Source organism: Mus pahari, chromosome 17, assembly GCF_900095145.1.
Source record: "Mus pahari chromosome 17, PAHARI_EIJ_v1.1, whole genome shotgun sequence".
NCBI lineage: Eukaryota > Metazoa > Chordata > Mammalia > Rodentia > Muridae > Mus > Mus pahari.
The window spans coordinates 47,390,107-47,411,155 of NC_034606.1; the positions used below are offsets into that span (position 1 = coordinate 47,390,107).

General features: G+C 47.8%; 1 protein-coding gene across 2 annotated transcripts in view; it reads left to right on the plus strand.

Annotated features, from left to right (window-relative positions):
- Positions 1–21,049, plus strand: part of Srebf2 (sterol regulatory element binding transcription factor 2) — a 57,369-nt gene that overhangs the window by 9,590 nt on the left and 26,730 nt on the right. For both annotated transcript variants that reach the window (XM_021216403.2, XM_029547860.1), the window contains exons 2-7: positions 12,433–12,864; positions 13,817–13,998; positions 15,231–15,377; positions 17,288–17,509; positions 19,274–19,388; positions 19,524–19,705. In XM_021216403.2, the coding sequence (XP_021072062.1) occupies positions 12,433–12,864; positions 13,817–13,998; positions 15,231–15,377; positions 17,288–17,509; positions 19,274–19,388; positions 19,524–19,705 (1,280 nt within the window). The remainder of the gene's footprint in view (positions 1–12,432; positions 12,865–13,816; positions 13,999–15,230; positions 15,378–17,287; positions 17,510–19,273; positions 19,389–19,523; positions 19,706–21,049) is intronic.

Sequence of the window (21,049 nt, forward strand, 5' to 3'; positions counted from 1 at the left end):
TCAGTTGCATTCAGGAAGGAAATGCACACAGACTTGCTTACAGGCAGCCTGATGTGATAAAGGCACTCTGTCACTTGAGGTTCCCTTTTCCCAGATGACTGGAGTTTATATCAAGTTGACAGAAAGCCAACTAACCAGCACACCGTCCCTGGGGTTGTGGCTGCTTTACAGTTGTTCATTCTTTCTCTTCCTTCCTTCCTTTCTTTTTCTTCTTCTTTTTTGGATTTTTCCAGACACAGTTTCTCTTGTTCTGAAACCTGTGGGCATCTCCTCTGGCCCGTGCCAAATTCCTTGCTGATGTAAGCTTCTGAACTGTGGGTCCAAGGTAGTAATGCAGTTCAGCAACTTGAGAGATGTTAGATTCTCTAATGATTTCACCTTCGGTGCACATGTGCCTGATCCCTGGGCCCTGGAAGTGACTTCCCGGGTGCTCTGACTCTTCTGTGCATCCTCTCCATGTGTAGGATGGGGTTGGGACACCTTTATCTCCAGTACTTGGAGGTGAGGTGAGCTAAGCCAGACAGTTGGAGGGGCAGGAACTAATAGTCTTTTTTTTTTTTTTTTTCCTCCTCTATCAAGAAGGGAATTGAATGAACTTCAATTTGAGTTGATGAGTGTTTTAGAACAGTTTCAGAGTGTTGGTTTTCCCTGCTTTGAAAGGGCGCTTGTAAGCACAGTGGGCAGGTCACAGGAACAGTCAGAGTGTGATGGGGTTGTTCCGTTTTTCTGCACAAGACTCAAGGAATTAAAAACTTTTTGATGTGATGGAATTTTTTAGAGGCTAGCAGAAGAGTAGCCTGGCCCTCGCTGTGAAGCCCCTGGAGAATTCCTGCTTAGAAACTGGCCTCCAGATGCTGACGGACTCCCTGGCCTTGGGAGTCTCTCGTCCCCCACAATCTTCCTCTTTCATCTGGCCTAGGAACAGGTCTTTTGGGTTCAGGGTCTGGTTCCAGGTGGTGATGAAACTTGGAGTTGCTGAACCAGGTGTGCAGCTGCTTTGTTGCACTGACTTCTGCCTAGCCCTGGCCCAGCCATCCCACAACTGCAGGCAAAATGTGTCGTTTCCTGGGCACTAACATTCCTATGAGCCTCACACTTTGCTATAGTCGACCTGGTAGCATTCGTCTGCCTAACAGTGCTGTGAGATCCGCGCTCCGTTTCTGTGTGCATTTTTCATGGACATTCATAAGGGCTCTGCAAAAGAGAAAGCAAATGACTTATCCAGGACTTTCTGTGCTGAGCGGAGTGTGCCGTTCATCCTTGCCTGTGGGAAGGAGGTGGGAGATGCCCTGGTGTAGGGAGCCGGATTGTCAAGGAGCCTTTTCTCTGGTCAGAAGTTGTAATGAGTGAATACCATATGTTCATAGCCCGGTGCTAGAGGATATTTGAAATGAAGGAAACAGTCCCTATTTTCAGGGATCTTTTTCTTTTTGATTGCTGTACTCACGAGTACAAGCTTACATCCCAGTGTTCGCAAGGAAAAGATGTAGCTGGAGCCATCACAGGAAGAATTCAAGATGTTTGAAGCACTAAAGAAGGACTTGGGGAAGTGATTCTTCACAAGGACTTTGGCTAAGTTGTAAATGAAGGGTGGGTGAGCATATCCGTGTTTGTAAAATTATTTATTTGTTTTTATGTACATTGGTATTTTGCTTGGGTGTATGTCTATGTGAAGGAGTCAGATTTTGGAGTTACAGACAGTTGTGAGCTGCCATGTGGGTGCTGGGAATTGGACCTGGGTCCTCTAGAAGAGTGGTCAGCAGGTACACTTTCCTGCTGAGCCACCTCTCCAGCCCTAGCAGATAAACAGTTACCTTCTCAACCCGTTTTAATCAGGTCCTTCTATTCTTCAGTGTATTCTTTATCTGACCAGCTTGAGTTAAAAGCCAGGGTTCATTTAGGGGAGGGGAGAATGTGTATTGATCAGAGAATCTAGAAAGCTGGGCTTGGAAAGTGGGTTCGAGTCCAGAGAGGCTCAGCAGTGTGAGAGCCTAGCCAGGGTTAGGCAGGTTTAGGCAGCCTGCTCAGGACCTCTTCTTTCCTGAGTAGGGGCAGGCATTCTCCGGAGGATGCGCGGGATGCTGGGGGGGGGGGGAAATAAAACAAAATGGCAACTGTCCATTGTGCTTCTCCTCTCTGGTGATGAAGTCATTAAGGCCCTCACCTAAGGCAGCCGTCCACCCTCTGCATTGTTGATCTGCAGGGCATTCCCTGGTGCTGTTCGGTTGCTGTTTTCCCCTCAAACTGTTCCTTTTTCCTTGAATATTCTTCCATCCCTTTAGCTCATAAAAGCCCTTTTATCCGAGTTGTAGCTTTTAGTCACCCACTGTGGTCCTTTCCTCCCTCACAACCTTACCTTTTGAGGCATCTGTTTCCCTCATGGTGAAGCTGGTGGAGCTGGTTGGGTTTCTGTCCTCTCTGGGATTCTCCTGAACATGTTAGGCAAGCATTCTACCATTAGTACCACTAGGCTGCACCCCTAGTGTGCCTACCCCCCTTTTAGACACAGTCTCAGTGCAACAGACCCACCTCAAACTCATTCCTCTTGTTTCAGTCTCCCAGATGCTAGGGATTAAACCCAGGGCCTTAACACGTGTCGGGCAAGCACCCCATCACTGAGCTGTTCCCCCCCCCCCCATGCAAACAATTCATTCAATCCTTTGTTCCTTCCCTGCCTCTCTCTTTCCTTCCTTTCTCTCCTTTTTCTTTTCTTTATTTTTATCTCTTCTTGGATCCGCTGTTTTCTTTTTGTAGCCTAAGCTGGTCTTCAGCTATCGCCCATCCTCAGCCTGTGTGTTGAGATTGCAGTCCTGGACCCCCACGTACAGCTCAGTACTTCTGTCCTTGCTCTGTACAGGGTCCCACAAGGCACGTAAGACCATCCAAGCTATCAGACACATAGTAAGCATTACAGACAAGTGCCAAGTGGATGGTAGTGTATCATTCAATAACTTACTTTACAAGTGGTTTTGGTCTTGGTTTAGGGAGGTTTGAGAGTGTGATGGTGAATGGCGGATTCTTGAGGTCTGACATTTTTACCTAATAGTTTTGGTACTAATAAGGGTTGAGGTTCCTTGCTTTTCAGACTCTGTCCCTAAGAGCACAATCCAGGTGGGGTGGTTTGTGCCTGACTTTATTGACAATGTGTGGGTTTTCTGTCATTGTGAAACCCAAGGCCCTCTTCAAGCACAGGATCATGTAGGATCTTGCTCAACTTTTAGACTGCTCTTTCAAGAGTGAAAAAAAAAAGAGCCATGTATCCCTAGGGTGGGGGCAGGTAATGAACGAGGAAAGACAGGAAAAGCCTGAGATGACACATCCTTTCCTTCCTGAGCTTGGGTGTTCACTCCAGCTCACTCACCAGGGAAGCACTTACTGAATGTCCACTGTGCCCGCCTGCTCCTGGGCTTGGTTGGGTGACAGCCGAGTGACACTGGAACCAAAGCATTCAGTGACTGTGAGCTTGATTGCAAATCCCAGCTCCGCCACCCGGGCATTGTGGGATGCTGGCCGCCACCCGGGCGTTGTGGGATGCTGGCCGCCACCCGGGCGTTGTGGGATGCTGGCGGAGTTTCTTTAGGTGCTGCTTCGTAACTGCTTTTGCTGCTGTTCCGAATCGTAGTGTAGAGATCTGATATGTGACCCCTGGCCAAGTTACTTCACCTCCTTGCCTTGATTTCTTGTTTGGGAGGTGGATGGTGATAGCACTTACCTCAGTCTTGGAGGTTACACAAGGAAGGGCATCAAGTGTTTAATGGAGTGCTGTCTGTCATGTGCCATTACTGACCAACTCTGGGCCACTTTGTTGCCTCTCGTACTCAGAGTGCAGACCTTTTAAAGTAATAAATGGAACGTCATGGAGGTGTGCTTTTGAAACATGGGGTGCTAAGAGACTGGTGTCTCTGGCCAGCCTTAGGAAAGAACTAGCATGCTTGTGTATGGTGCCTGCATGGGTAGGGATTCCCATGGAACATTCCAGAATCCAGCTGCTGTGAAATGGGGATGGAGTTCTTCCAGGACAGCACAGTGTGTATGTTTATGGGGATAACTTCTGCATTTGGGGTGCCTGTGTGTGTGCGGATGGGGTTTGGAGCCACAGAACTTCCCCAAGAAAGGCTCCCGTTCCTGTCTTCTCATTTATATGCCTGAGACTGTGCAAAACTCCTCTTATGGATTTAGGTTGTTTCTTAGGCACTCCACATTTAAGCACATAAGACTGAGGCAGCATGCAAAATGCTTTATATATGAATGCTTGAAACAGGTCACCTCATGGGGTGGTTTTGAAAAGTCTGTAACAATGTGTGGGAAATGCCTAACCAGGCATTAGGAGCAAAATAACAGTGGTAACACTAAGGAAGGTGTTTTCCAGAAAAACAAAACAAACAAAAAAACTAGCAAAGTTTGTGTTTATACTTCGCTAATAATTGTATACAAATTTGCTCACAAACACAAGTAAAGAAGCAGCCATGTACGGACCCAATTTTACAGTTGGTGTGCTATGTGCCGGGCCATGACAGATGTTTGCACAGGGGTCTACCCTCAGAACCTGCCTCTTGCAGGCTTTTACTACTGTGTGACATGTAATAGGGTCTCAGTTCGTGTTTATTCCATGTGTGTCTTTATTGATGTGTTCTCTATTGGAGCAGAAGGGGCTAAGGAGAGTTATCTTTGGACGGAGTATCTTGTCAAGGTGGATCTGTTATAGAATAAGAATTTGGATAGGAAAGTATGCCTATGAACAAAGAGCTAGGCGAGAGTCTCTCTTCCCTGTGTCCCTTGATGCGTTAGTTACATGCTTAGTGTTCAGTTCGCACTGGGGAGGGGTTGGTTGTTGTTTTTATGGTGAAGATAGAACCCTAGAGTTCACTGACCTCTATCCCCAGATCTCTTCCACTGACATTGAAAGCAGTATGTGGATGATTTTCCAAATCCCTTCTAACACACCTTCATTTCGCCTTTACTGTCACTCCGGGTCTGTATTGTATGAAGACATGTTTGGAAATCAGCTGTGGTGGTGCACACCTTTAATCCCAGCACCCAGGAAGCAGAGGCAGGAGGAACTCTATGAGTTTGAGGCCAGCCTGGTCTACGGAGTAGGTTCTAGGACAGTCAGATACATTAACAGAGACACCCTATCTCAAAAAAGAAAAAAGCTAAAACCAACCAACCAACCAACCATACAGTAAATAAATGGTTAGAAGCCAGGCGTGGTGACACATGTGTGTAATATTCGTACTCAGGAGGTGGGGCAGGAGACTTCAGGGTCATCTTCAGCTACATAAGGAGTTCAAGAAGAGCCTGGGGTACATAAGACCGGATCTCAATACCCTACACACACCAAGAAAGGGGGTGTCAGTTGTTACTATTATGTTATCCACATAAAATTAATATAAATTTTCTCGGCCAGTTGTAATCACCTTTTATATACATTTAAATAAAGTATACATATGATTTCTAAATAGAAAATACAATTTTCTTTTAGACATGAATAGTGTAATGGCTTTTTAAAAATTATTTAACCGATTTCTGTATGTGGGGGGACACAGGGGTCAGAGGACAACCCACTGGGTCAGTTCTCCCCTCCACCACAGGCATTGCAAAGATCAGCTCAGGTCACCAGGCTTTGTGACAGACTTCCTCATTCACCAGGCCATTTTGCTGGCCCTCCTTTATTCCTTGAACTTTTAAACAAGAGTTTTATTTTATGCCTATGAGTGTTTTGCCTGCATTTAAGTGCACTGCATGTATGTCTGTGCACCATGTCCATACCTGGTACCCACAGAGGTAGGTACATCTTGAGACTGGAGTTGCAGGTTATAAGCCGCCATGTAGGTGCTGTGAATCAGACCCAGGAAACATCCTTTGCAAGAGCAAGCAGGCCTGTGTGCTCAGCCACTGAGGTGTCTCCAGCCCGTTGGTTGCTGCTGTGTGCCGCAGCCTCTTGAATGCTGAGTTGATGCACATGGGTCATCAAGGCTGGCTCTTATCTCTTCTGTTTGTGGAACCTGGGACTCTGGGTGTTAGTCAGTTGCAATACTGCTAAGCTATATCCCCAGCCTAGGTTCTTCTAAAGGGAACCTTGTTTTCAGGGGCTCTCAGATAGCTGGACGAGAGGTATCGAGTCCTTGGCGAAAGCCTTTAAGTAGGATGGTGAGCCAGCGTGGAGGAAGAATGAAGGTGATCTTAGCAGAAAGGACATGGTGGTCTTACTCTGAGAATGACTCACCAACCCCAAGCTGGTGCAGAAAGGGAAGTGGGTATCTGAAGGGTAGGTGAGTGGGAAGTGAAAGAAAGCCGTGGGCGTTGGAGGGCTCAGACCTGGGCAGGGCTGAGAAATGGCTCAGAGGACCAAAATTCATTTCCAAGCACCTACAACCATCTATAACTAACCTGAGCTCAAGGGGGGATCTAACTGGTCCCCTGGAGCACCCACATAAGCTATACATACATACATACATACATACATACATACATACATACATACATATTGGAGCACCCATATAAGCTGAACATACATACATACATACATACACACACATTGGAGCACCCACATAGGCTAGACAGACAGATGTGCATGCTTCTTAAATACAGAGAGTCAGAGCAATTTGCAAGAAGGGCTGAAATGTGGTTTGTAGCTGGCAGGTGGCTCAGCAGTTCAGAGCACTTGCTGGTTTGTAGAGGGCCTGCGCTCAGTGCCCTGCACCACGGGGCAGCGCACAGCCATTTGTAACTCTAGTTCTAGGGTGTATGATTTGAAGGATGGCTATGCCGGTCAGATGCTGATTGGTACCTGACAGAAGACTAGTTGAATTGAAAACAGGGTGTGGGGTGGAGTGATAAGGTGCCATAGAGATGCTTTGAAACAGTCTATCTTAGGGTGAACTTGTGGCAGAGAAGAAAGCCCATGGAAAGTGCTGTTGAAAATAGCTCTTCTGAGTGAGACTGTTGAACCGGCTCCAGGCTTGGGCTGTGGGGACTGGAGAGGTCAGGACTTCATTCCCTGTCCACATCCCCCCCCAGAACTGCAGAGGTGCCTTCTGGGTGCCTGGGAAAGAAGGGGGAGAGCGGGAGAGGGAGAACCAGGAGACCACATTGAGTTGCTCTAGATTTCTTGTGTGCTTTTTCTCCTAGGTGTGTAAGGGAAGGAAGAGGGGCAAGGTGGGGAGGGGGAGGCATGTGACTGCTGAAAGTGGAAGCCAGAGCAACGCATGCAGCCTTGGCAGCATGGTAAACGCCAAGTTATGTGGTAAGTTATAGAGTAACTTAGTGAACTGGGAGTCAGCTGTTTGTCTCTACCTCCTAATTGGGAGTCATAAGCACACTCAGTCACGCCCGGCTTTTTGTATGAGTGCTGGGGATTTGAACTCAGGTCCTCATGATCACAGAGCAAACACTCTTACACCCTGAACCAGGCTGCCTCTGCCACTGCCTCCTTCTCCTCCTCTTCTTCTCCTTCTCCTCTTCTTCTCCTCCTCTCCCTTCTCCTCCTCTCCCTTCTTCTTTCTCCTCTTCTTCCTACTCTTTCTCCTCTTCTTCTAGTTTTTTCAAGACAGGGTTTTTCTGTATAGCCCTGGCTATCTTGAAACTCTGCAGACCAGGCTGGCCTCTGTTTCCCACACAGTGGGATTAAAGGTGTGCACCACCACCATCCGGTCTATATTCTAAATTTGTTTATAATGAATATTCCTTTCGTGATTTTAAAACATTGTCTAGAGCTGGCAAGATGCCTCCGCAGGTAAAGGCACTTGTCGCCAAGGCTGATGGCCCGAGTCCCATCACTAGAGCACACATGGCGGGAAGAGAAAACTGACTTACCCCTACCTCTCTACACACGTGTCCTGGTATGCACAAGCTTCCCCCTGCCCCCGTAAATAAATATAGCTCAAAAATAAATAAATAAAAACATGATATTATCTAACAACATTCATAATAAATATAAAGTGTAAGAATAACACTGTACGAATGTCTCAAAGAATTAATAAAATAGGTATTGAAAAAATAAGTAGTGGGGCTTACAGAGGACACCCCAGCCACATGGCAGCTAGTAACAGTCTGTAACTCCAGGGGATCCAGCGCCCTCTTCTGTCCCCTGTGAGCACTGCATGTACATGGTGCTCAGACACATTCAGGCAAAACCCCCATACAATAAGAATAAGTAAGTGACCTTTGCCTTGTGTCACTCACTGTACTCTAAGGTCTGAGGAGGCGAGCCTTAGCAGCATGCTGAGTTATGTGGTAAGTTATAGAGTAAGACCCGGCTAAACTCTTCATCCTAAAAAAACAAAGAATAATGACCCCTGTAAGCCAGTTCTTCCCTCACGTCTCTGGGCTAGATAACAAATGCCCATAGGGCTGTTAGCTGACTATGTCATTTGAAGACATTGTTACTCTATCTGGGGCGCTTTGGATGTACTCCTAATCAGAATTAATCTGATCAGGAGCCCGAAGTGATGGATTAGTGACAGAGAGCCCTGCCCGCTCTTCCAAAGGACCCAGGTTCAATTCTCAGCCAACCACACAATCTGTAACTCTAGTTCAGGGTTTCTGGTATCGGTGGGCAAATGCACTTGTATACATAGAGATAGACAAATATACCGGCAAAACACTCAATGGCATAGATTAAAACAATAAAAATCTACTCTGATCATACTTTGATGTACACTAGATGCTGCCTGGCTAAGGCAGCCAAGATATGTTGTCTCCGGGTCATAAGCTCCGTAGAATATACATGAGCTTCTGTTTTTTGAGGCATGAAGCTATTTGAAATGCACAGGAGCTAAAACCCTCCCTCTAGTTTTGTTTCTTTGCTTTTTTAAAGAAAGAGAACCCAAATGTAGATTCTTGGTGCCCCAAGCAACTTAGCCTTAGCTTTTAGAGACTGCTGAGGCTGGGGAAGTTGGGGAGAAGGAAGTGAGGTGTGCTTGGGTGTGCCGGCCACTTCCGGGGAGTCTCTTTGCCCCTGTGCTCTGTGAGCTGCAGCTGGAACACAAACTCCATCTTCAAAGCTTCGTAAAACCTTTTCCCAGGCCTCGCTTTCCCAGGCTTCATGGCTCTCTGTGGAAACGAGAGCCCGTGTAACTGCCTGACACAAACCACAGAGTGGGGAGCCATTCTGTGTTCCTATGCGGTGTAGGGTGTAGTTGGAGCCTGCACCTCAGCTCACTGGGTGAGCATGGTGCTCCTTCCACAGTCACTCATCTTTCCTTACCACTTGGTTAGGGCCTGCTGCTCAGCTTTCTGGAGTTGACTTCACTGGTGCTTTCTATGTAAAAGGCATTTTACTTTAAGAAGAAGAAAAAAGAAGAAGAAGCAGCCGCTGCCGCCGTTCCATTCCATCTGCCTACACACTCTTAACCTGCTTTGTGAACTAAAACCCTGTGACCTTTGCACACCAGCCGGTATGCTCCCCAAGTAAAGGGTCTTTGAGAGCGCTCGGTGAAATAAACTTCAAGTGGGCCCAAGTGCCTGTGTAGTGGCTGCTCAAGGGGCTTCCTGAGGGCCTGCCCCTTGCAGGCGTTTTGCATAAATTATCTTATTTCACCTCAGAGCAAAGAATCGAGTGTGTATTTATTTCCCAGACAGCCTTTTGTGGTGAGAAGACATGAGTAGAGAGATGTAATCTGTGGTCATGGCTCCTGGAGCTGCCTTCCTGAGACCCAGGCCCATACAGCACCAAACCACAGCCTGTGCCCCCCCCCCCCCCCCGACTGCCCTTCCCTTTGGTTTTATGGGACTTGCAAAGGGTTTGAGAATTGTTAGATTTCTCCTAGTCATTTTCTTAAAGTTTTCCATAATCTCGTAGTATGCTTGTGCGCCAGATGTGTATTTCATTCGTGTTTTGTTCTGAGATTCAGGACAGCTCTTAGTTAAAGTGCGGAGAAGAAACTGCCCTTAGTTGACCTTTGCCATGTCTGTGACTTGTGCCCTCCCACGTACATAAGAGTGGAGCAGTGAGGTATTTGTAAGTGGAGCTGACATGCCTGGCTGGTTGAACTGACCGAGTGCTCACAGTGCTGCGATTGAAATGCTAAGCTCCAGTTGCTCCGTTTGGACCGCACTAGGAATCTCCAGTAACGTGCTGCTGGCCCCACATATGACTCGGCTTCCTCAGACACTTCCCCTCCTTTCAGAGACTTGGAAGGGACTTTCTGGGGCAGAGGAAGAGGACTTGGGGGAAGGAATGGAAACGGTGCTTTTTGGTTTGGGAGGCTAGTCTTCTCTTTTTAATTTTTTTTTTCTTTTTTTTTTTGGTTTTGGTTTTTTGAGACAAGAGTTTCTCTGTGTAGCCCTGGCTGTCCTGGAACTCACTTTGTAGACCAGGCTGGTCTCGAAATCCGCCTGCCTCTGCCACCCCAGTGCTGGGATTAAAGGTGTGTGCCACGCCACCACACCCGGCCTCTTTTTATTCTTATTGTTTCTATTATTTACTTTGCATTGGGTACACACTCCATGGCACATGCGTGGACATCGGAGGACACCTTGTGAGTGCCCGTTCTTTCCTTCATGTGACTTCTGGGAATGAGAGTCAGGTCGTCAGGCCATGGCCAGTGTCTTTTCCCAATGAGCCATTGTGCCAGGTTTGGGGCTGTTCTGGTCACAGTTGTTTGTTTGGTGTCAGAGGCCAAGAAAGTTCGGAGCCAGGGATTCCCGACCACTTTTAAAGAATAATCACTCATTTCATGGGTACGTGTAAGGTACTCTAAAAGGAAAGAGGTGAACGCACATCTAGTAAGGGGCACCCCCAGGGACAAGAAGCAGTCATGAGAAACAAGTGTCTGGAGTAAGTGGAGCATACATAAGCCTTCCCAGGCTTGAGGCTTCGGGGAACAGGGATTCGGGGTTACAGACACTTGGAATATGATCTAGAAAAGAGAGCATAGTTTCCAAGGGGACCCCATAGACTTCTTTCCCAGTGGGGAAAGACACAGCCAGAGATCCACAAGGGCCCTGAAAAGCATGGAACCTGGCGCAGGACCAACTTCTCTATGCCTCTGCCTTCAGGTGGGGCTCTGTGGTAATGAAGGTGAACAAAAAAAAAATGCTATGGCAGAAAAGTGGATCTAAACCTGGCTGTGTACTGGCAGTGTGTCACTATGTTCTAGCTATCTCCAGGACTTTCCATCCTTTCTTCCCCTAAAGGTTCTTGACAGCTGAACTGCTGAATGTACCCTATGCTGGCCTCAAACTCAGGAGCTGAGCTCCTGCCTCAGCCTCCCAAGTGCTGGAATATCAGGCGTGTGCCACCATGCCTTGGGCTGCCTAGGTCACCCGCAATGCCCAGATATGTTAATTGAATACCCAGATTGGTTGAAGGAGATGACCAGAGTGTGCCTATTGAGGATGAAGGGGCTAGAAAGAACTAACGTTTGGTGCAGCTACAGCCCAGCATAGTTGGGGCACTGCCACAGGGAGCAGGGCCGAGAGTGGCCAAGGCTACTGTGTTCCAAAGCTTTCCGGCAGTAACAGCCCGCCCTCTGCTTACTGTAGGTAGCGTAGACCCATCCTGATCCATTTCTGCTATGGTCTTAGCATTGGCAAGCTGGACATGGTATAAACCTGTAATCTCAGCACTCACGTGGCAGAGGCAGGAGGATTGATGCAAGTTGTGGGCCAGCCCAGGCTATCTAGTAAGAACTGTTTCAGTCGAGACAAGACATTGGATGGTCATGCGCTCTATTTTTGTTTTGGGTTATATTGCTTCTGGTGTCTAGAGTGGCGCCCAGAGCCCTGTGCATTTCCATAAATACTGAGTGTCACCCCCAACTCTAGTGCATCAATTTCTTCATCAAGTTTAAAAGTTAATATTTGGGAGCTGAGAATGGAGCCCTGTGATAGAGAACTCAGGCCCTGAGTTCAATTTCACAGCACCTCAAAAGAAATCACCAAGAAATTAGTAACCTGAAGTTGAAGTTATTAAAGAGCCAGGTGAGAGAAGTTGGCTCTCAGTTCATTTGTTGGCTAGTCAAGGGTACTGGCTAGACTCTAGGCATAGGACTACTTCTCTCTGCCCACAGATTACATACAACTCCATAGGAAGCACTGGGGGCGGGGGAGGAGGGAGTACCAGATAGAGATGCTTGTGTTCCCCAGACTACTGTAGTGGCGCCTGCCTACCATCCCAGAGCTTGGGAGACTGAAACAGGAGGTTTGCTGTTTGTTTTGTTTTGAGACAGGGTTTTTTCTGTAGAGCTGAGCTGTCCTGTGCCTTGTAGACCAGGCTGGCATCAAACTCTGCCTCTAGAGAACTGGGATCAAAGGCAGGCACCACCATGCCCGGCTCAGGAGGATTGTTTTAAGTACCAGGCCAACCCAGTATACATAACAAAACCCTGTGTCAAAAAGACAAAACCAGAATGTTTCTATTTTGGGTAGCAATAGAATTACTCCTTTTTTCTTTCTTTCTTTTTTTTTTTTTTTTTTTGTTGTTCACAGAGATGCTACAGTTTGTCAGCAATCAAGTGGGAGAGTTCCCTGATTTGTTTTCAGAGCAGCTATGTAACTCCTTCCCTGGAGGTGGCAGCAATGGTGGCAGCAGTGGTGGCGGCAGCGGCAACAACAGCAGTGGCAGAGGCAACAGTGGTGGAGCCACAGATCCTGCAGTACAGCGGTCATTCAGCCAGGTCCCATTATCTACCTTCTCTGCCTCAGCCGCCTCCCCTCAGGCTCCGGCCCTGCAGGTCAAAGTCTCTCCTACCCCACCAAGGGCAACCCCTGTTCTCCAGCCACGACCCCAGCCCCAGCCTCAACCTCCACCCCAGCTGCAGCAGCAGACGGTGATGATCACCCCGACATTCAGCACGGCTCCACAGACGAGGATCATCCAGCAGCCCTTGATATACCAGAATGCAGCGACCAGCTTTCAAGGTGATTAGAAGTCAGGGCAGTTGGTTGCTTCCGGAGCCTCTGTGCCAGTGTGCAGACAGACACTGCAGTTCTAGCCTCCCTGAGCAGGAGAAGATTTGAGTCTGTCTGGTCCTGTCTGGACAAGTTTGTGATTGTTGGCAGAATGGTGCAGGAATACAACTCCTTTCTCAAAGACTTTAATGTCTATTAGACCTACTTCCAAGTCCAAACATGGCAAAGGCCGGGTTGTCCTGATAACTAGAGGTGGAGTTCTGAATAAAATTAGGTCTGAAACTTACTTGGCCATCAGATCTGAGCATCCACAGATGAGAACCGGTCCCTCGGCAGATAACTCCTAAGCTAGCACTGTGGAGATAAATTCCGTTTTTAAAATAGGTGCTACATCTCTAAATAGCAGCCCTCACGGCGGGCATGCAGTACATGTTGATTGAATGAGCAGCTGAAGTACTTGTTCTTGCTGTGGTGTGCTATGTCTCATGACAATGGGGAGCCCCGGGTAGGCTCGGTATTGCTCTGTTTGAAGACACACATAATTTTCTGGTGGGTTTGGAGACTTTGGAGGAGGAGATAAAAAACAGAAAGCAGAGACCATGATCTCAAAGCAGATTTCCCATCTAGAACGGATGGGAAGCAATGAGGCCCCGGGGAGTTGTTGACTCTCGGCGTCTATTAACTCGATTGCGGGCACAGCCATTTGCTACGTAGTTTCCCTTACTTTCGCTCCAGCGCCCAGAGTCATAAAACAATTTGTACTCATTCCATCAGATATTGATGCAGTCCTTATGGGATATTCCTATTCTCTAAACCAGCTTGTAAATGGCTGTGCACATCTTCTTCAGCAGCAGGTGGGAAGCCGAAGTCATTACGAGACACCCCATCCCCAAGTCACACTGCAGCTTCGGTGACATTGTGCGTTCCTTGCCTGTGTAACTTTGCTCTCTTCTTCCCAAAGTCCTGCAGCCTCAAGTGCAAAGCCTCGTGACGTCCCCGCAGGTGCAGCCCGTCACCATCCAGCAGCAGGTGCAGACGGTACAAGCCCAGCGGGTGTTGACACAGACAGCCAATGGCACGCTACAGACCCTTGCCCCCGCCACAGTGCAGACGGTCGCTGCGCCACAGGTGCAGCAGGTCCCGGTAGGTGGCTTGGAAAGGAGTCTGAATTTAGTCCTTGGTTAAAACCTGCTGAGCTTGCTATGAAGCATCATCGAGAGAGTATACACAGACCAGGGAGGAGGGCTAAGAAAGGAACCTCTGAGTACCATGCAAAGATCTGACTGAGCCTCACCTCCAGCTTGTGGTGACTATTGACACATACGATGGGTATAGACAGCTGGGAAGAAGGGCTCAGTGGACATAGGTACTTGTTACCGAGCCTGGAAACCTGAGTTCAGTTCACACCGTGGAAGGAAGAACCAGCTCTTACAAGCTGCCCTCCCACAGTAGATATACCAAGTGAGTATTTATAAAACAAACAGCGTTTTAGGGGACTGGGGAGATGGCTCAGTGGGTAAGTTTGCTTGCTTGCTTTGTTGGTTGGAGACAAGATCTCTCTTTGTAGTGTGGCTGTCCTAGAAATCACTCTGTAGACCAGGCTGGCCTCAAACTCACAGAGATCCACCTGCCTCTGCCTCCCAAGTGCTGGGATCAAAGGCATGCACTGCCATATCTGTCAGGTTGAGAGCCAAGATAGAAGCTTCTAGTTGATGAAGAGAGCTTTCAAGGCACTAAGGCGAGCTGAGGTCCTGCTCTGACCTACGTACACTCAAATAGGCATGTTTTCACATACGCGTGTGTTCAGCACATACATGCAGTATATATGAACTTATACTTTCTTACTAACAAATGAACATTTTCATTTTGTGTGCGTGTATATGTAGGTGGGAGCACACATGTGGCAGTCAGAGGGCAGGTTCAGGAGTTGGCTCTCTCCTTTCACCTTGTAAGTCCTGGGGCTCAGACTCAGGTCATCAAGCTTGGTAGCTGGCACCTCCACTGATGAACCTTCTCGATGGCCCCAAATTAACAGGGAAACAAACAAAACCTGAGCTTGCCATTCTTCCTTCCTACCCGTGCTCCTGGCTCTCCGGACCCTAGCCAAGGCCAGCTCTCTCAGCACACACAGGTCTCATTGTCATCCTGAAAGCCTTAAAGCCTTACTGCTCTCCTTAGCTGTCCCCTTCCTCCCTCCCCTTCCACACAGGATGCAAGCTGCACATAATAGCCAACTTTGGGAATTGTCTGTAGGGGATTGCCTGTTTGTTTGTTTCCAGTTTCACGAAAATGTTCTCTTATTTTTTCATGATTAGTCTACGCAGCAAGAAAGAAACAAATAATAATCACGCTCCTTTTTGTCCTCCTCCTTCTAGGTCCTGGTTCAACCTCAGATCATTAAGACAGACTCCCTTGTTTTGACCACGCTGAAAACAGATGGCAGCCCTGTCATGGCTGCAGTCCAGAACCCAGCCCTCACTGCCCTCACCGCCCCCATCCAGACGGCCGCCCTTCAAGTACCAGTAAGGGTCGAGTCTGCTTCCTCTGTACTTCAGAGTTTCTACAGCCCACTGCTGAGTAGATGTGGGGAGCTTAATAGAATGTGTCCATCAGATTGGAAGTATCACCCCACTTTTAGTTTGTTTCTTCCCTTGAAGCAATGTTGCGGAGTTGTGCTATATTAAGTCTTGGGATCTTGTAAGGGAGTGGAGCAGAACCCTAGATGAGCCCTGCTGCTGGATGACAGCTCCTCACAGAGCCATTATCTTTTAGGTACCATTGTTGTTGTGGGGTTTGACTGCTAAAGGACCCTAGGGCCACCAGACAGGGAGAGGTATGAAGAAGACAGACAAGGAAAGCACCGTCCCTCAGTCACAGGATCCCGGCCACTTTGAGTAAAGGTTATTTAAATTTTGGAAGCACTAATTTTATTCATAAAATCCAAGAGCTAGAGTTGGAGACAGTGGAGAAGAGCGCTTGCTCAGCACGCTCGAGACTTTGGGTTCAGTCCCCAGCAGCTCAAACAGGGTGTGGTGGACGGGACTGGAATCCCCGAACTAGGGAGGTGCAGGCAGAAGGTGCAAAAGTTCAAGGTCATCCTCTACTACACAGCAATCTTGGGGCCAGTCTGGGCTATGTGAGACCTTGTCTTAAAACAAAATAAAAACTGCTAAGAACTAGAAACAATTCAAATGTCCATCCATGGGAGATAACTCACATTACACCTGTAAAATAAAAGTATTCCCAACAGAGATAGGGAAGAAAAGAAGCCCGTCTCAGACAGTCACACTAGTAATTCCACTAGTAAGACCGTCAAAAGTTGAAGCGTGATTGTGCTGAGTGACGGAGCAGGGCTATAGGGCAGGACTTAGGGGACATTCTGTATGGTAAAGGGATATATAGTCAGGACTTAGGGGACATTCTGTGTGGTAAAGGGATATGGTCAGGACTTAGGGTAGGGTTTTTGTCTTGGGTGCTACAAGTTGCATGCATATGCAAAACTTCGAAAGTTCTAAAAATGATACTTGTTATGTGTAAATTATTCTTTCTTTGTTTTTTGTTTATTTTGTTTGTTTTTACATAGGGTTCCTCAGTATAGCCCAGACCTCAAACTCAAAATCTCCCTGTCCAAGCCCCTGAGGGCTGGGGTTATAGGCCACCTTGCCTGATTGATGGGTTGTCTTGTTTTGTTTTGTTTGTTGTTTTTATTTTTTTGAGACAGACTCTAAATATGTAGCCCTCGATGGCTTAGATCTCACAGAGATCCGCCCGCCTCCTCTTCTCAAGTCCTGGGATTAACGGTGTGCGCCACCAGGCTGGCCCAATAAATTATTTCTAATTCTAATTAAGTAAAGCAGGTTTCTGTCTCCTCATTAACCATTTGGATATTGAAACCATTCCTTGAGGAAGAACAAAACTGAGTACACATAGACATGAGGGGCGGGAAGCTCTGTGGCGGCTCTGACAAGTTGAGAGAGCAGCTCTGAAGGAAAGCATAGGTATCACCCTGCACGCTCTGGTGGCCGGAAGAAATGTCAGCATTTGCCTGTCATTTGAGAAGAGGAAAAACTATGTCACATACTTAGAGAAAGTTTTCTCTGGGTCCAGCTAATGTTCGTGTATGTGTGTTCAGAGGTTGCTGACAGTTTGACAGCAAAACCATACAGCATTTTCCAAGCAACCCCACCCCCCACCCCCAGGCCAGAAGTTAAGGCTGAGCTAATCTTTTGGTGGTGCTGTTTATTAATAGTGATCTTGAAAGGAAGATGGGAGTGAATGTGCCACAGCTCTGGACCTGACCTCCTTAGCCCAGGAGGGCATCAGACGACAGGAAGCACTCCTGGGTGATAACCCATATGCAGGAGTAGGCTTCTCCGAGTTGTGAGGTTACTGTGTTTAAACTAACAAAAGGATAATTCTGCCCTTGTTCTAGACCCTGGTGGGCAGCAACGGGACCATTCTGACCACAATGCCTGTGATGATGGGGCAAGAGAAAGTTCCTATCAAGCAAGTGCCTGGGGGCGTGAAGCAGCTGGACCCTCCCAAAGAAGGAGAGAGGCGGACCACACACAACATCATTGAAAAGCGGTACCGGTCCTCCATCAATGACAAAATCATAGAGTTGAAGGACTTAGTCATGGGGACAGACGCCAAGGTAAGGGCCAGAAAGTGCACCGACTCGTGCCCAGTGTTGCCTTGGTCTCTGTCATGCAGTGAGGGAAGGTACAGCCTTAATGGTGGACACAAAAGTGAGTTAGAGACAGGTTTTTGTTGAATCATCCTGGTGTTTAACAGGATTGCGAAATACTGCCCAGGTACGGTGGCATATGTTTATTATCCTGGCATTCGGGAGACAAGGTGGGAGGATTACAAGTTCTAGGCCAGTTAGGACTAAAAGTCAGTTCCATGAGGGAATGAATGAATGAATGAATGAGGAGGAGGCTTTCAGAGGTGGCTCAGCAGTTAAGAGCAGGTGATACACCCCAGAAGACCTGGATTCTGTTCCTAGCACCCACGTGGTTGCTCACGGTGGCTGTAACCCTAGTTCTGAGGTCGCGTGTCCTCTATGTGTCTCTCCTCAGGCACCAGGCATGCATGACAGGCAGGTCAAATACTCATGAAATAAAGATAAATTAATCTTTAATGAGTAAGTATCTAGTATAAATGGAGTGTTGAGGGCTGATGACCTCCAGGTTGATGACCTCCTAGAATATTTACTTGTCACCTGTGCAGTGTGGTGACTGTGACATGCAGCATGCAGCGGAAGAGGGAGAGACCGAATCCTTCCTTGTTGACAGGCGTAGGATGATGCGTACCTTGGAGGCAACTCAGGACTTTTTTTTTTTTTTTTTTTTTTGGTTTCTCGAGACAGGGTTTTTCTGTGTAGCCCTAGCTGTCCTGGAACTCACTCTGCAGACCAGGCTGGCCTCGAACTCAGAAATCCGCCTGCCTCTGTCTCCTGAGTGCTGGGATTAAAGTCGTGCACCACCACCTGGCTCTTGACATATTTTTATAGTGCTCCCTTTCAGGGGAGAAGCAAGAGCAAAGCAGAGGAAATTAATTTTTTTTTAATTTTTTTTTTTTTTTTAATGAATGTGTCTCCTGGGAAATGGGAGGTGCTATTTTTTTCTTGTTTGTTTGCCACTCAATTTCCTTAAAATTTGTTTTTATGCAAGATTATTATATGACTTATTATAGTGAAATATTTATTGTATGTCAGTTATATGTTAGGCTCCAGACTATAAACTCTTAACATGTATTGTATCATGAAGACCTTACTACCAGCCTATGATTTAGATCCTGCCATTATTCACATGTTAAGGATTAGGAGAAGTGAGGCTTTAGCTCATGATAGAGCTAGAATGTGCCAGACTTTGGGTCCTTTCCCTAGGTCCAGTCCCTAGTGATATGTTCATCTTGGCCAATGAAATGAGCCAACTCAAGCCAAATTAGAGTGTATAAAGGCAGGTTTAATGGGAACCAGCTTTCCAGTGGGTTCACTGGTCCCAAGAAACAAAGCCAGGAAAATTGCCAAGGCCAGGGGGGGGTGGGGGTGGGGGTGGGGGGCCTTGAACACGAATGCAGGGAGAGAGAAAATGTCTCTGTTATTTAGGGAAACGCTCCTGGGTAAGGGGTAGACCAGCCATGTCCTGAAACAGGTAGGACAAGAGATGCTGGGAGAACCTAGAGGCCGGGTCCACTTTGGTACGTTAAATATGCATTTCAGCCCTTGTCCTGAGTCTGAAACCCAGCACCTAGTACTATCGCCACCCCACCAACCAAAAAGAGGTCCCAGTCATCCAGCCATGAGCCAGAGTTTGGCACCTCCCAGCTGTGCTCCCCACTGGTGGACTCTGAGGCTCTGCTCTCTCAGCTCCATATGCGCGGCGTTAATGTGTTTCGTCTGCCTCCCTTCCAGATGCACAAGTCTGGCGTTTTGAGGAAGGCCATTGATTACATCAAATATCTGCAGCAGGTCAATCACAAGCTGCGCCAGGAGAACATGGTGCTGAAGCTGGCGAACCAGAAAAACAGTAAGTTTGCTTGCCTGGGGGCCACCAGACCTCACAGGGGAAGTCCTGTGACAGGTACTGAGAAGTGGGACACAGATGTGTGTGAGGGCCTACTCATGTGGGACTTTATAAAAATGGAGGGACTTGTCTTTGCAGAGCTCCTGAAGGGCATCGACTTGGGTAGTCTGGTGGACAGTGATGTGGACTTGAAAATTGATGACTTTAACCAGAATGTCCTTCTGATGTCTCCGCCGGCCTCCGACTCCGGGTCCCAGGCCGGCTTCTCTCCCTATTCCATTGACTCTGAGCCGGGCAGCCCTCTGCTGGATGACGCGAAGGTACATGCTTTTGAAATGTCACATCCTCAGAATCTCTCATTTTCTGTAAAGGAATAGTGGCCGCAGAGCGCTGACCCGACCAGCGATTTAAAGAGTGTAAGGTGGAGGGGGCTGAGTGCCCTGTGACGTTAGCTGTCTATGAAGTGGGAAACTGCTCGGTGTGGTCCATGCCTGTAACCCAGCCTGGCAGAGGCTGATGCAGGAGGATCTTGAGTTCCAAGCAAGCTGAGCAAGACCATCCTCCCTCCACTCCCCCATCTCACCCCCCTAAAAAAGGGCCTCTGGATAAAGAAGCAACAGACCCTCAGACTTAGCAAGTCAGACAGGGAATGAGGACAGAGCAGCTGCCAGGCGGGTGGGCTCTGGGAGCAGCTGGATGCACTCCATTACTCTCCCTGCCTGCCACTAATAGGCCTGGCAAGACCACTTTCTTGGCTGCTCTGCTCGGTTAGAGCAAGGCCCCCTCTTGGTGCTCTTTCCGGAAACAACTACAATTTGCAATCTAACAGTTAGCATTCCACCAACCGATGACTCTTAAATGGTCCCTGCGAAAAAGAGCCCTTGGCAATTGAAGTTTTAATGGAATTAGTTAGCAGAGGCCCTGAGAGCTGGGATTTCTCAGAACTTTTGGAAACACTGGATCCTGTACTGCATCTCAGCATTGGAGTTTCTGACTCCAGAAACTTGTGGTTCGTTAGTATATAGTTTGTTCATGTGAGGGTTATCATGTCGCTCTGGCTGGCCTAGAACCTGCTCTGAAATTAGAATGAACTCTGTCATCCTCCTGGTCTTCCTGTCTCTACCTGCCAAGTGCTGGGGTTGCAGGCACTGCCAGTGCCTTTGATGTCTGTGGTACTGGGGAGCCATTTGGCCTTGTGCGTGCTAAATACATTCTTTTTTCTCTCAAGACAAGGTTTCACTATACAGTCCTAGCTGGTGGGCTGGAGCTCTCCATGATGTAGACCAGGTTGGCCTCAAACTTACAGAGACCCACCTAACCCAGCACAAAGCAAACATTCTTTGGAAATGTTTTTGTAAATACGATTGTGTTTGGGAATAGTAGTCCATATGACATTCAATTTGGAATATGCGCATCAGGGCTCAGGGTAAACCTTGGCTCCGGTCCCCTTACCTCACCCCTTGTCAGTTCCCTTGGGCCTCTGCTTCCATATCTGTCTATAAAATGAACGAGACACAAAAAGTGCATTCTAGTTTTTATAAGCAAACTCAACCACAGCATTCTCTCCCTTTCTGTTCCCCTCACCACTGAGGTCAGACAAGCTGCCCAGCTCTGCCATGGCAGCGCTTCCTGGTGTGGTGAGCTGACACTTCACAGTGAGCAAA